This window comes from Mustela nigripes, chromosome 11, assembly GCF_022355385.1.
Source record: "Mustela nigripes isolate SB6536 chromosome 11, MUSNIG.SB6536, whole genome shotgun sequence".
In the NCBI taxonomy this organism is placed as follows: domain Eukaryota; kingdom Metazoa; phylum Chordata; class Mammalia; order Carnivora; family Mustelidae; genus Mustela; species Mustela nigripes.
In genome coordinates this window covers 17,412,024-17,426,899 of record NC_081567.1, presented here as the reverse complement: position 1 = coordinate 17,426,899, position 14,876 = coordinate 17,412,024, and the positions used below count along the sequence as shown (strand labels likewise).

General features: G+C 58.5%; 1 protein-coding gene across 2 annotated transcripts in view; it reads right to left on the bottom strand.

The window, feature by feature from the left end:
- GSG1L (GSG1 like) overlaps window positions 1-14,876 on the bottom strand; it is a 126,983-nt gene that overhangs the window by 661 nt on the left and 111,446 nt on the right. For both annotated transcript variants that reach the window (XM_059415066.1, XM_059415067.1), the window contains one exon: window positions 10,780-10,850. In XM_059415066.1, the coding sequence (XP_059271049.1) occupies window positions 10,780-10,850 (71 nt within the window). The remainder of the gene's footprint in view (window positions 1-10,779; window positions 10,851-14,876) is intronic.

Sequence of the window (14,876 nt, the reverse complement as noted above, 5' to 3'; positions counted from 1 at the left end):
GGCCGCCCGCGTCCCAGCTCAGCATCCCCCGTCCCGGGACCCCCCCCCCCCCCGACACCCACCGCCATGCACCTCCCGCCCACCAACGTGCCCACGACCCCACTCCGACCCGCTTCCCGCCCACAGTCCCAGACCCACGCGTGCACCTGCCCCGTCAACACACCATCAGCCTCTCCCCCCCCGCTCACACCCCCCGCGGCCCCCCCCCCCCCCGCCCCCCCCGCCCCCCCCGCCGGTCACCCCCCAGCACCTCCCGGCCGCCCGCGTCCCAGCTCAGCATCCCCCGTCCCGGGCCCCCCCCCACCCCGACACCCACCGCCATGCACCTCCCGCCCACCAACGTGCCCACGACCCCACTCCGACCCGCTTCCCGCCCACAGTCCCAGACCCACGCGTGCACCTGCCCCGTCAACACACCATCAGCCTCTCCCACCCCGTTCACACCCCCAGCGGCCCGACCTCCCGTAGCCCCACGTGCCCGCCCCCCGGAAACCCCGGCCTAGCCTCCCACTCACCCGCCCTCCGCCTCCCGCAACCACCGCCCAGGGCCCGGCCTGCTGCCACAGCCGCAGCCTCGCGTCCCACGCATCCAGCCAGCCCATCCCCGCCGCTCCACTTACCCACCCCCCAGGCTTCCCCGAACTACAGTGTCTCCACGTGCTCAAGGAGCTGGGGGAGGGGTAGAAGGAGAACAGGCGGCGGCCCGGGTGGCTCAGTGGGTTAAAGCCTCTGCCTTCGGCTCAGGTCATGATCCCAGGGTCCTGGGATTGAGTCCCGCATGGGGCTCTTTGCTCAGCGGGGAGCCTGCTTCCCCCTCTCTCTCTGCCTGCCTCTCTGTCTACTTGGGATCTTTCTCTCTGTCAAACAAACAAACAAAAGAAGGAGAACAGGCGTACACAGGGACTGAGAGTGAGTGCGTGGGTGAGCCCAAAGGCAGTCCAGGCAGCGCCCTGGCCCAGGGCAAAGAAGAGAGACTCCACCACCGCCTGCCGCCGCGCGCTGCTCTTGGGAGCCTGGGCCAGCAGAAGGGCTGGGAGCTGGTCCTCGTCCAACATGCTGACTCCCGTGTCCCTGGGCTCCCAGAAGCCTGCTCTCTGCCGTCCCTCAAATGCCTCCCTAACATCTCCGACACGCAGGAGCGGTGTCCACCCCACGCCGCGACCTGCTAACACGTCCTTGTACCTGCTGGAAATCAACCCCTCAGGGCCTGGCTCACATCTCCCCTCCTACAGGAAGCACCCCACATCTCGTGGAGGCCCTGGGCAGTTTCCCTCATCTTGGAGCACCTGCCCCAGTGGGACTCTCCAGCCTGGCCATCAGACCACGAGCCAAGGAGAATGATGGCCTGACCCGAGACAGAAGTTCGACAGCGGATCAGGGGAGGTGGAAGCAGAGAGAGAAACAGAGGGAAGAGAGACGGGTACGGTGGGTGGGCTGGGGGGGCCAGAGAGAAAACCAACAGCCACCTAGCATTCAAGGTCTCTACCCTACTTGATTCTAGCCTCACACGCCTGTGAAGTAGCTAGCACCCATTTTACAGATGAGGGAATGGACGCTCCGCGAGCATAAGCAGTTGATTGACTCTTCCTGACCCCACACTTCTTCATTAAAGACATGTGTTCCAAGTCTTTAATGGCGCTCTAACGGAGGCTCAGACATTCTTGTCCTTTGGGATCAGGCAGGTTCTTCGTAGCCAGCCCCACTGAGGTGGGAATTCCTGGTGAAGCCAAGCCCTTGCTTGCATACCTCCAAAGACAGATGGCTCACTACCCTTCCTCCACCCCCAAAGCAGCTCTTCCACATGGCAAAGCCTGGAAAGCCACGGGCAGAGGGGGGGAACGGCTGTGCTGATTTGGAGGGTGGCCGTGGGGGGTTTTGTGCTTTGATGTTTTTTTCTGCCTTGGATATTCTTTAATGTTAGCACTTTACTAATTTTAGTGTATTTTTTAAAGGGTGGGAAATAATTGGCAAACATTCTGGAACCATTTGGCCTCGGGAAAAATGTTTGTTTTGGCCCCAGCCACTGGAACGGTTGCATTCTTTGGAAGTGAATGCTGCCAAGATCTAGGTGTTTGGATTTAAAAAAAAAAAAAAAAATCTAGGAGCAAATATTTGATTGCAGAAAGGTTTGATTCTTTTTCTAAATGAATATTTCGAAGTGATCGTAGCTGTTCCCACCATTGCCAACGGGGCCAACCCCGGAGCGTCTGCGGGAACAGAGAGAAAGAGATCATGCCTTTTGATGGAAGAGGAAAGGCCATGATCCCTATCCTTCCTTGAGTCAAGCTCAGGCTGCTTGTCGCCTGGATCCAGAGGTGGGTTTGTCACTGAGGACTGGAAGCCTCTTTTTTCCTTTGGCCTCCCGGGAGGGGCTTGGGGCCCAGAGCCATTTATAGTGGAGAGTAAGGAGCTCCGTCCCCCTGCATGAGGAGCGCCCCCCAGGCCACCACCACCCGGTGCACTTTCCCTCTTGCAGTATCTTTACTTTGGGGCTAGTCACTAGCTGGCGGGGGTGGAGGCGGGGAGGGGGAAGCCCTTGATGCCATAGACTGGAGAATAACACCTCAGCAGGTCTACGGGGCCCGATCAAATGACATAAATTGGCGAAGCAGCCAGAAGGAACCATTCCTCAGCTCTGGCCAATTGTTGCCATGGAGAATGTGGGCTCAGATCTTCCAGAAAGTTCAGGGAAACTGAAAATCAGAATTTCAAAATAAAATCTCCTAGGCTTTCAATACCGACATTTACATTTTAACACGTTTACAGCCGTCTGTGGGCTAAGTAGCACCTCTCCGGCTGGCCGGTTCTGACCTCTCCTTCCCAGCCCGCATGCTTGTTCCAGGACTCTGTGCCGTGGCTTCACACATTCTGGTCCCTCGGCCTGATGCCCTTCTCTGCTGTTTCCTGGTTACTGAGTCTCCCACTAGTCTTTCAAAGGCACCCCCTCTGGGAAGCATCCCACAACCTCACAGGCACAGGCCTTGCTCCCCCCATGGCTGCATGACGGGCTGCTGGTCTGTCTCTCCCCCTGGGCTTGTCACTTTGAGTTGTGAGGGTCTCCCCAGCTAACCCCAGTGCAGGTGGGGACTGAGTCTACTTTCATCCCAGAGCCGTGGCCCCCAGCCCCCGGCCAGGCACACAGCAAGGGACAAGTGAAGAGACCAGGCAGGACTGGAGGAGCACGGAGTAATCCCTAAGCTTGGAGACTGAGCTCTGCCTGCCCCTCCTGGTCTGAGATTCTGTGCATGATGCGAGGCTCCTCGGTCAGTCTCTCCTGTGGGTACAGGCTTAGGGGGCAGAACTCTAATTGCAGTCTTGCCGTCAAAGTTTCCAATCCAGGCTCCACTGATTACAAGCTGTGTCTGTTAGTCTTCTTTTCTTTTTTTTTTAAGCTGTGTGACTGTTGACAAGCACCTTCTCCTCTCTGAACCTGCAACGAAGGGGAGTTACAAAGGTTCAGCAGGCCCGGCGGGCCCCCAGCTAGAAGTCCATCCTATCCGACTTCAGAATGACACAGTAATAGCAAAATGCCTATGTGGGACGGGGTTGGAGGGAAGCACCTCTCTTCACAGATGGGGAGCCACGGCCCCGGGGTGGGAAGAGATCTGTGCGAGGTGCCACTCAGAGGGTGGAGAGCAAGCGCGGTGCCTTAAATTCCCTCGGAAGCAGCCAGGCTTAGCAGAGTCCTCGGCCCAAATGAACATGAACGCATTTAATGTCCTGTCTCTTCCGTCCTCATTTCTCCGTCGTTCGGTGGGAAATCGCTGTCACGAACTCCCCCAGGGCACCAGGATCCCAGGAGATCCGCTTTCAGCTCTGCTGAATGGCGTGCAGTCACATCCTCTGTTCCGGAAAGGATTCACTGAGTCGGAAGGGCCCTTCAAAGCCAAGTCGGCCAGTGCCACCGCAAATGTGCCGAAGGGGGGGCGGGGGCACTCACAGGGGGTGGAACTTGTCCGAGGCGCTCTGAAGCTGGTAAAGGAACTGATGACGGTGGGCACGTGGCTGGTGCTGGTGTTTCTGACCCCACGGCAGCCCAGCCCGACCTGGCACCGGAGAGACAGGGGACCGCCAACGCCCCTGCCCGGCCCCACATGCGCTATCCGAGGTGCTGACGCCCGCTCTTGAGGACTCGCCGGTCCAGCCAGACCCTACTGTCTCGCTGCCTCAATTCTTTCCTCTATAAAGAGAGGGAGTGAGAGAGAAATGAATGAAGGCTGGCCCTGAGGTGTCTGGCTTTGGAGACCCTTCAGCTAGTGACACCCGTGTCCCTTTTCAACTCCTAAAATGTCACCACCTTGGCGAGGGCCCCGGGGCTGCTTCTCCAAGTCAACCCCACTCTGCAGATGTGTATCCCGAGGGCACTTCAGAGACTCTGGCATATTCGGGAATAGCCATGTACTCGATTTCTCCCGGCTCTCCTACGAGGCCGTACGTAACGTGGGACACAGATTAGCTGAGCTGCTCCTTGTTGCTCTGTCCCGAGCGGCTCGCTTAATTCCACACACACTGATCATCTGTTAAACGAATGAACAAGGAAGGATGTGGGAAGAGGGGCAGGTGTGCGTGAGAGCCGTGTGGGAGGGAGGGTGGGGTTTGTGGTCTACCCTATGGGTCGCTTGTCTTGGGAGATCAAACGGGGACCGCCCCAGGCTTGTCCTGGCTGGAGTCCATCTTCTGGCGACCCCACGACCTGCTCATCTGTTTTCGTGCTCAGGATCAGGCTGAGTCCTTTACTCTCTTGTGACATGCTTTTTGGGTACCTACGTGTGCCCGCCTCCACCGTGGGTGCTGGGTCTGCAGACAGGAGTGAGACACCTGCCGGTGCCTGTGAGTGAGACAGACGCATAAGGCGGAAATGGCGAGGGCACACAGCCCTTACCGTGTGCCGGCAGCCGCTCACCGTGCCTCATGGGCATGGCCCATTTAATCCTCAGAAATCTGAGTGAGGTGCCATTACTATGCCCATCTGATAGACAAGGAAAGCGAAGCCAGGACAGGTTAAGTCACCACAGTCTCACTGCCAGATTTGAACCCAGGCAGCCTCCAAAGGCCCAGGCTTGTAACCACCATAAAATCCCACCTTCTAGACAATGCAGAGATGAACATGACCAGCACGGCAGAGGGGCAAGGCGGGGCTGGCTGCCATCCCCCGGGCATTTGAACTAGACTCAGAAAGCACTGTGAAGCTCACAATTCCACAAGTTTCTTGCCCAGTGGAGGAAGGAAGGGGGCAGGTCTTTTCAGGCAGAAGGAACAGAGTGTGAAATGGGTTCTGGCAGGTAAATGAGGTTTTCAGGAGGTGTGAAAAACCTAGCACCGTTGGTGGCCGGGGGAGGCGAGAAGGTCTGTGCGGCTGGAAAGCGGAGCCAGGGCTGCGGGCAGAGCCAGGGTTGGGGGACTACGGGTGCCTGCGGGGGAAAGGCCCAGCTGCGCCCTCCGGGCGACGGGGGTCCATCCCACACCTGGGATTTGCACCTGAGCATCAGACTTACCCGATGTGGATTCCTCGGCCCTGCCCCAAACCAAGGAGTTGGAATTTGCGGGGAAATCTGTATTTTAACAACTGCCCCCCACGTGTTTCTGGGCAAAAGAAACAGTCACAGAGAAGAACAAAAGCACAGTGAGTTGTCCAGATTTGTGACCCAGGACAAATGACCTGGTTGCTCCTACCCTAAGTGTCTTTTCCCGTAAAACAGAAATAGTCGTCAGTGTAAGTACCGCGAGGGGATGGAATAAGCTAAGTCATTTGCTGGACACACGCTGATGGCCCACTGTGGGCCAGGCCCTGGGGTGGCCACACAGCTGAGGTGACAAGGCCCCTGTCCCCCCACATCTCCAATCTAGTGGGGGCACCGTCAGCAGAGAAGGGTCCCGAGAGCGGTGGGTGGCTGGGAAATGAAGCGGGGACAGGAGGGGTTGGCGGGAGGGCCTCTGTGGGTGTGTGTGGGAGGGGTCAGCACAGAGCCTGACACCCGCCAGGGGGGCCACCAGAGGCGCTTGGGGACCTAGGAGGAGGAGATGGGGGAGACAGCCCCAAAACCATCTGAGGAGAATGGCTTGGAGAGGAATTGGCCCTAGAAGCACCCGTTTCCACCCAAAAGCCACCAAAGGGCCCAAGCACGGGACAAAATGCAGAGCCGCTCCTGGTCGCAGCTTTGGAGGGACGGGTCCTGGCTCGGGGCTGAGGGCTGCTCGGAAGCTGGTCCGCAGAGACGCAGCAACAGGGTCCCTCGGGCCCACCCCGTTAGGAATGCAGATGCCCAGGCCCCGCCCCAGCCCTCTTGAGCCAGGAGCTCAGAGACGGGGCCCAGCAATCCGTGTTTTGGGGAGCCCCCCAGGTAATTCTGATGTGAACACTGGCCTGGGTGTCTCAGCCCCCAGGGTCCCAGGTCTCAGAGGCCTCCAAGCCCCAGACCCGTCTGGGTGCCCAGGGAGTCGGCATCGACGTTTATTTCAGAAACATTGTCTGCTTCCATTTCAATAAAGGAAGCGACTCGAGCAGTGCTCTATTGGATGTGATTTTGATCTAATAAAAATGCCAAGCTGCTCTGGACCCAGGGAAGTCTTTCTTGAAATTCCCTCTGCTATTTTGAGGGCAGCGGCGGTGGAAACCCATCTAGATGGAGCTCCCAGAAGCCACCTCTCCACCCGGCGAGTGACAGCCCTTTTGCCAAGGCCCCGCCCGGCCTCACAGACACACCTGGCAGAATCAAAAGCTTGTCTCGGGCATTGAACTTGACGGCTGCAATCCGCTGCAAGCCCCATCTGCCCCCAGAAGGAAGACGCAGACACCTGGACCAGACGGCAGCATCGCCTCCATCAAATGTCACATCTGATGTGACACTCCCGAGCTAGCTGGTGGCATTGCAGAACCCCAGAGGCAAGTTTGAAAAGCACACTCCTTCCTCGGGAAAAAGAAATTGTGGCAGAGTCCGTATCAGAGGAGCCCAAGGAAAAATAGCAACTTGTACCCAAAATCCGTGTACTGGTTGACGGGGAAGGGCCTGCTCCAGTGGGAAACAGCCGGAGACACCCGGAGCAACTGAGCACAAGCCACAGGCCCCACACCGTTCCAGGTTCTCAGAACACAGACTCGAATGGAACAAGACAGGGGGCCTGTTCTCCTGGAACCGAACTGGGAGCGGCCACCAAATAAAACCCAAGTACATAAATACAAAAAATCATTTCAAGAGGGACAGGTGCCACGAAGGAAAGAAAAAAAGGTCATATGAGGACAGCGGGGGCAGAACGTTGCAGTCAGGGGAAGCTTCTCCAAGGAAGCAGTCTTCTTTCTGGCTGAGACTTCAAGGCGAGACACCGCCAGCCACGCAAGGGTTTAGAGGGAGAGCATTCTGGGCCGAGAGAAGGGCAAGTAGAAAAGCCCTGTGAGGAGATGTTCTGCGTTTTCTCGCTAAGGGAAGGGGGCAGGAGCAGAAATGGGCTTGGACTCAAAGGAAGGAAAAAAATGGGCCACGGAGCAGGGCTCTGTCCCCCAGGGGACCAGCGACCCCAGCAAGTCAGGGTGCCTTTCAGCTCCTTACTGCTTCCATGCCCACAGCAGAGCCGTCAACCCTCCGTCCCAGGGCTGGGAACGCCCGAGCAGAGACCTGCGCCCAGGAAGCCTTTAATAATGTGGGCTCGCTGACATTCCTCCTCCCCCGTTCCTCCTGCCCGCAAGTCAGCCCACCGCAGAATCCGAGCAGCTGTTCGGTGCAGAAATATTGCAAAACTCGACCAGGCATTTCCAAAATATTTTCTTGGCCCAAACCCCACGAGCGGCTAAGAGGCTGCGTTCTGGGGACGGTGCTGTTTCCCTAGATGGCCTCATCAAGCTGCTTTTCTAGCCCGTGAGGTCTGCGAGGGGGCTGGTCCCTGAGTCCCTGGGCCGCGCCCAGAGTCTGGTAGACGGCTGCACCCAGCATGGGGGACCCCCACAGGCATGTGGTAGCTCACCCTCGGGGCCCAGGGTTCCGGCTCTGGGGCCAGACGGGCTGGGTCCGAATACCAGCCCTGCTTCGTGTTGAGCCTCACTCTCCCCGCCTGTAAAATGGGCCATGTTTAGGATTAAATAAGCAGCTAAATGTAAAGTCCTCAGAACGCACACAGAGGAGGGGGGACCAGCAGACCTGGTGGGACTGCCCTCCCGTTGGCTATTTTTATCATCTAGTCCAGGAATCATAATCGCTGCAGGATTCTACCAAGTGGGCTCACCTCTGGCCAAGGACGCCTCCCTCTCCAGCCCCTCGCCCTCACTGCCAGCCAGAGCAGGCGCCTGGCCTCTGCCATCACAGCACCTGCTCGCACCCCACTCTAGCTCTGGCCGCACAGGACAGCCATGGTTGGGAGCCCCCCGGTCCAGGAACACACCTTGTGCACCCCTGTGATCCAGAACCCAGCCTGGGACCCGTCCAGAGGAGCAGCTTCTGTAAAGATGTGTTGAGTCGATGGCTTTCTCGGAGGCCACAGGAGTGGCCACGTCAGAGGTAACTCGAGGGACTGAGGCCAGCTCCTCCCTTCCTGGTGAGAACCGAGTCCCCAGTGCCTCCACGGGCCCCAGGGGAAAGACCGCATCCCAGCAGCTCGGCTACGGGATGAAAGGCACACCTGGCAGAGGTGCTGTGGGATCGGAGGCTCCTTTCTTCCTGGGAAGCGGGGATCTGGCAAACCTCTGGGGACCCCCTGCCGGCCCTCGGCAGCCCCTTCCTCGAAGCCTTCGGCGGCTTCTCTGTGAGCCCCCCCCCCCTCCCCAGGCAGAGCATCAGGCTCCTGCAGCTTCGCCGGCTCTCCCCACCCCAAGCACGCTCCCTGGAGGACCGAGCCGCAGCTGTCTCCCTTCCCAGCTCTGCAGGACTGTCCAACTGCACCCAGACAAACAGCATGGGCACGCCAACCTCTGTCCTCTCTGGACACCCGGATGCCCCGGAGGACCCCCTCTGGCGAGGTGGGCGGCTGACCTCCACCCGCCCCAGGGGAATGCAGACCCTGGGCCCTGGCCCAGCACCCCCAGGGTCCCAGCAGAGCGGCCATTGTGTCTGGAGGGGTGACTCAGATACACGCGCTCTGCACCGGCGGCCCCAGGCCCTCAGCGGGGTGCAGGGCGGTCGCCTCCATACTGTGTCTTTACAGACCCTCCCTGCTTGGGCTGCCTCCCCTGCTCCTACTGTGTCTTCTGGGATCACCCACATGGGTGCGGTCTGCTGCCAAGTCCTGGTCTCTGGGTCTGCCTCTGGGAGAACCCGAACGAAGACAACCTGACAATTCTTCCAGCAAAGAGTTTCTGAACCACCCACTTCCACTGTCATTGCTGAAGGCCAGGCCACGGTCATCTCTCCGGGGAGGGACTACAACAGCATCGAAGCTGCCCACGGGCCTCGCTCTTGCTCCCCTCCGACCCTTTCCCCACGGAGCAGATGGATGCGGGGATGTCTATGGCTGGACGGAAGGACATGGAATGCAGACAGACAGACAGAGAGATGATCTAGCTCTCAGCACAGATGCGGGAACAGATGAAGGATCTGGATGAGTCTCCTTCCCGCTCAAAACACCCCGGGCTCCCCACTGCATGGCCAGCTCCTTCCCCCGCCCCCGCCCCCACGCCCCTCTAGCCCCATCACCGGCCTCCCCATGCGGTCCCTGCTCCATCCACGCTGGCCTCTGGTCCTGCCGCCCCTGCTTCGGGGACTCGCCCTTGCAAGCCTCTGCCTGGAAGGGTGAGTCCGGGGCCGGCTCTTTCTCATCCTCCAGGCTCCGGTCACTGAGATGCCCGAGAGCCGCCTGCCCGGCCTTCACCCAAGCCCTCTGAGCACCTGCCTCTAGCCGAGGTGGCCTGGTTCGTTTCTGAGTCGCTTCTGACTTTCTCCCGCGCCACCCCGCAGAGGGAGGGGGAGCCCCACAAGGCAGAAGACTCTGTGCTCTCGCTCCCTCACAGCTGTGTCTTGGGGGGAATGAAAGATGCATTTCCTACAGGCTGTTGACCTGTGCACGAGGGCACTGATGCTCCTTCCGGGAGGGAAAGCTGCCTGGCAGATGAAGTGGGTTAGGGCAGGGGTGCGACCTCTCTGAGTCTGAATTTCCTCCTCTGCACAACGTGGCTCGTAGTCCCAGCTGTCGGGGCTGGGGGTCCGTGAACCCGGGAGGTCAGGCAGGACAAGCCCTTGGAAGGGGGTGTGGTGGGCGGGGAGTCCGTGGCAGGCTTTCTGCCGGCTGAGCGGAGTTGAGCTGAGCTTCTGCCATTTTAACGTCAATCTCACGTCGCCTCTTTCTTTTACCGGCCAGAGCAAGGCCCTTTCTCTCTTTTTACCAACCTTTGCTTTCTGGTCCAGGCGTTTGTTTTCCTAATGGGTGCCCTAGAGTCTGTCTGTGGTGTCCCCCACAGTGAGGCTACGAAGCCACTGCATTCCGCGCGGCCAGGAGCCTCGGCAGCCCACCCGAGTCCCAACCACTGTCCCCTCCCTGCCTTGGCTAGTCAGACCCTGGGGCCGTTCCCCCTTCTGGCCAACAGCCCACCCAGCCCGGACCTGAGCTGGGGCTCACCGGCCTGCCCCGAAGCACCCAACATCCTCCCCCAACTTCTTAGCATCCCATCTCCCTTGTGAGAGGACCACAGCTTCGGGGTGCGGGGCACTGGCTACGCCGAGACGCCAGCCTCAGTTTCCCCACCTGGAGGGTGTGTCTGCGGGAGCAAGCAGGGCTGCAGGGAGAGGTCGGGCTGGCTCAGCCCCAGGGTCCCCTCCCTTCGGATGGCACAGGCGGGGTGCTGCCGACGAGGCCACTTACGGGCAGCGTATCGCTCGTGACGACAGTCTAAGCGCAGGTCGTCCTCCTCGTGCCCATCCCCCTTCTCGATCCTGGAAAGAAAAGGACCCAAAAGCCTGTGTCAGAAAGAGCAAGCTGAGCTGGCAGAGGCCCAGGACCTGGAAAGTACAGTCTTTTCCCTCCGGGAACCCTGCGCAAAGCAACCTGGGCCATGGCCGCCGCCAAGACCCTTACCACGGCCCTATTCGATGGGTGCCGTGATCTCTGTTTTGTCCATGGAGAAGCTGAGGCACTGAAAGCGAACGCGACCAGTCCAGTTCCAGACGGGGCTGGAACCGGTGGGGCAGGGAACGCCGAGCCAGCGAGGGTCTGGGTGCAGGCAGCTGCAGACCTAAGCCCTCGCCCTCATCCCGCCGCTGACCGGGCCCGGGGAAGGGCTGGGGCCGTGTTCCCCCACTGGGCTCGCCCCTGTGTAACCCAAATACACTGCGGAGCCCCCACACGGTCCAGCCCAGGAGTGCATCCCCGTGAGAGGAACACACTCTGGTCCCCAGAAGTAGAAACACTGACAATCACTTTCGTATCTGCTGAGGAAGCCCGGAAGTGTTCCCAGTTCCATGTCTGTGGCCACGCTCGCTCTTAGATCTTGCCTCAGCTCCTCTTGGCCTTTTACTTGCTCCCGCTTCTTCTTTGCATGGAGATGCTCTGTTCTCTCCTGCAGGGAAGTCTCAGTCCCCACCCAAGCAAATGCCCCAGCCCCGTTTTCTGGTTCTTGCCATCACGTCTTATTTCGAATTGCCCAGCAGTGTGTCCAGAGCGTGGGGCTAGGGAAGGAGGCACGGGGACGGTGACAGATGACCACCAGGCCGTTGCAGACGCCTAGTGGAAGGGACAGAAATACTCCTGCGCTGATCCTTCTGGTCCCCTCAGACTGCTCGTTCACTCATTCACCAGGAATGTCCAGAGGCCCTGCTCTGGGCCGTTTACTCCAGACGCTGTGTGCCCCGCCGAAACGTCTACCGCACGGTCTGCCCCCAGAGCCGCCGGCCCAGTAGACGACAGCGGGCACACGAGGCAGACTGTGACAAGCGTATAACGCCGCCCGAGACTCCCCATGCCATCTGGACCCAGGGGCTAGGCCTGTGCTTCCCAGGAAGCAAACTTTAACACAAGTAGGTCTTCGACAAGTACCTTCTACGGCCCGGCTGCTTCCCGATGGCAGCACAAAACCCTAAGGGCTGAAGCTACAGGAAGGCATGTTGATGCTGTGGGAAGGGTCCATACAAGGAAGGATGTCCTTTTCTTTTTCTTTCTTTCTTTTTTTTGCATCTTTTAGTAGAAGCATCTTTGTTTTTTTCCAGAGAGCACTGGCTTATTTAAAAAAGAAAAGAAAGGAAAAAAAAAAACAACCTCCCACTCATACAGCAGAAGTCCCCCCCCCTGATAATGACACCTCCCTGTGGTGGCTTCACCACCGCTAGGAGCTTTGTGTTTATCATCTCAGAATTAAACCTTTTTTTTAAACATATACAGCCTCAAATTAAACATGCTTTCATAACCTGGTTTTATCCTTACCCACAAATTTCCAGCATCGTGCCATGTCAGGACACATAAATCTCACTTACCTTTTCCCTCATAGTGTATGGGGGAGAACAGTTAATATCCAACCCCCTACTGACAGACACTTAGGGTGTTTTGTTTTTTTTTTTTTAAAGAGTTTGACACTCTTAAAAGTAGTCCTGCAGGTGTATCTGGGAAGATGCTGAGCTCCCCATCCCCAGAGGTAATCAAGACAAGAAGACCACCAATCATGACACTGCAAACACTGCGGGGAGGCTGGACCAGGTAACTGAGCCCACCCCTATCCCAGAGTGCCATCTGCCTGGCCATCCCCAGTGCCTTGGGGTCAACAGATGCCTGCCCTGCCACAGACAGACAGGCCGCACGCGTCCTCTTGCATCTCTCAGCCTTAACCTTGAACCATTACTCCACCGACCCCAGTTCCCAGTTCTCAGGGTTTCTTATCTTCTGAAATCCTCCCGTCCAAGTCTCATGCTGGGCACCTCCCTTGGGCTCTGCAGGGAGCCTTGGCCCCAGGGACAGGGACCAGTGAGCCCAGGAGATGGGGTTTATAGAGAGAGGCAGCCTGGTCTGGTCCCTCCCACTCCCTGGGCTCCCAGACCTGGCACCAGGAAGCCCAGAATTCAATAGTTAACAGATCAGAGAACACCTGCCAATTAGCCGGCAAATACTGGAGGCCTCGTGCTGGGTTTGAGTACCAGCGTCATCAATGGAAGTGATCTGCAGGCGCTTGGGAGCCATCTGGTGAGGGGTAAGGCGTGTCAGTGGTTATGACAAGAGCTGAGGACCCTCCCATAGCCCCCAGCACTCCCCGGCAAGAGACACATCAGGACACAGGGATCTTCTGGGCACGACTGAGCCCTTGGGCCTTGTAGCGAGGAGGGATCATGGCCGACGGCAGCTCTGCTATCCCCAAGCAGCATGGCTTTGTGCAGCTCACCTGACTGCTCTGAACCCTATGGTCTAGAAGGTTCTACATGGCAGTGGGCATACGGTGCTAACTAAGCACGACGATAAGGACAAGCACCAGCACCCCGCTGGTGGTTGTGGACCCCAGAACCCGCTACCTGGCACAGAACCAGGGCTCCAAACAGTTTAACCACCACGATTTCTAAACTCACTTAATCGGCGGGCTTCCCCGGTACAGTTTAAAGTCCAAGAGAAGGGGATGGAGTTTATCTCGTTCTCCACTCGGAGGCCCCAGGGTCTAGCCTGGTGCTTGGCACCAGCATCCCCAGGAGTGTTTGCAGGCAAAGAAGAGACAGGGAAGCGCACAGGCAGCCCGAGGCTACGAGCGGCCCCGTGGGAACACCGGGGTGCTGAGCTCTGTGTAGGAAGAGAAGACCAACAGCGAGCAGCACTAGTGACGATTACATTGGGTTCTGAACGGTGATTTCCTGCAGGAAATATTACGAGCTTTCTGAAGACAGTTGTTCTTTTTTCCTAAATGGTGGTGCAAGAAATTAACTACAAGTGCCTTGAAGGGCAAATAAAGGTGAGGGGGGGGCGTGCTGGGACTGAAGCCCTGCTCAGGAGAGACACCCAGTCTGCAGCGAACACGGCTGTCCTCCGCGGGGGTCGGGCATCACCTCTGTGAAAGCCGCTTGAGTCTGGACATGTCCTGATCACCCGCCCGTGTGGCTTCCTCCTCTGATCCGTGGGCATCATAGTGCACCAACCTCTCAAGGGGGCTAGAGGAGTAACCGAATGGGCCCGTGGGAAGCCGAGTGCATCTGGCGTGCTCATCCTTATCACGATGGTCGTCATCAACCTCACCTCCGGGGATCTGGCGTGCTCATCCTTATCACGATGGTCGTCATCAACCTCACCTCCGGGGACCTTTACGGTCTGTCCATCTGTGACTCCTTCTCATGGTTCCGGTATTTTAACATGTTCACCAATCCCCGCCCCGGAGCCCCCCACCACCGAAGCCACACCCCCTCTCCTTCCACTCCATCAGTTAGACCTGAGCCACGCACCGCCTCTGGAAAGGGGTGTTTCGGAAGAAGCAGACTGAGGGCAGAGAGCACCCACAGGGAGTCATATGCAGCCTTCTGTCCCAGAAGAGACAGAGTCTTCACAAACTGGGGACAAGGAGAGTCAGGTGCCTAGCGAGGGGGGAGGAGCCCTAGGTGAAGGCGACGGGAACCGCAATACCCGCCCAGCCTTTCAAGTAAGAACAAAATACACTCATCAGCTGTCTAAATCTTCATTATTTGGGGTCTGTTTGCACCCACTCAGATCTATGTGCCACCAGAGTCACTGCCGCCACCACCATTAACCATCATCCCCATCTTACAGTAGGAGAACCGAGGCTGATGTGGCCCTGGGACTTGCCCCCATTCGGTGGGGGCCAGTAAAGGCAAGAGCCCGGCTTTGCAGTGTCCGTGCACACTCCCAGCGTGGCGGACGGAAAGGCAGCAGCGTGACGACACTGACTGTGGGGCTGCGGGGCAGACAAGCGCACGCCGTGTGCGGCTGATTCCGGCTCATCAGTGCCTGCATCTCCAGGGTGTCCCCACTGTGCCCCGCAGACC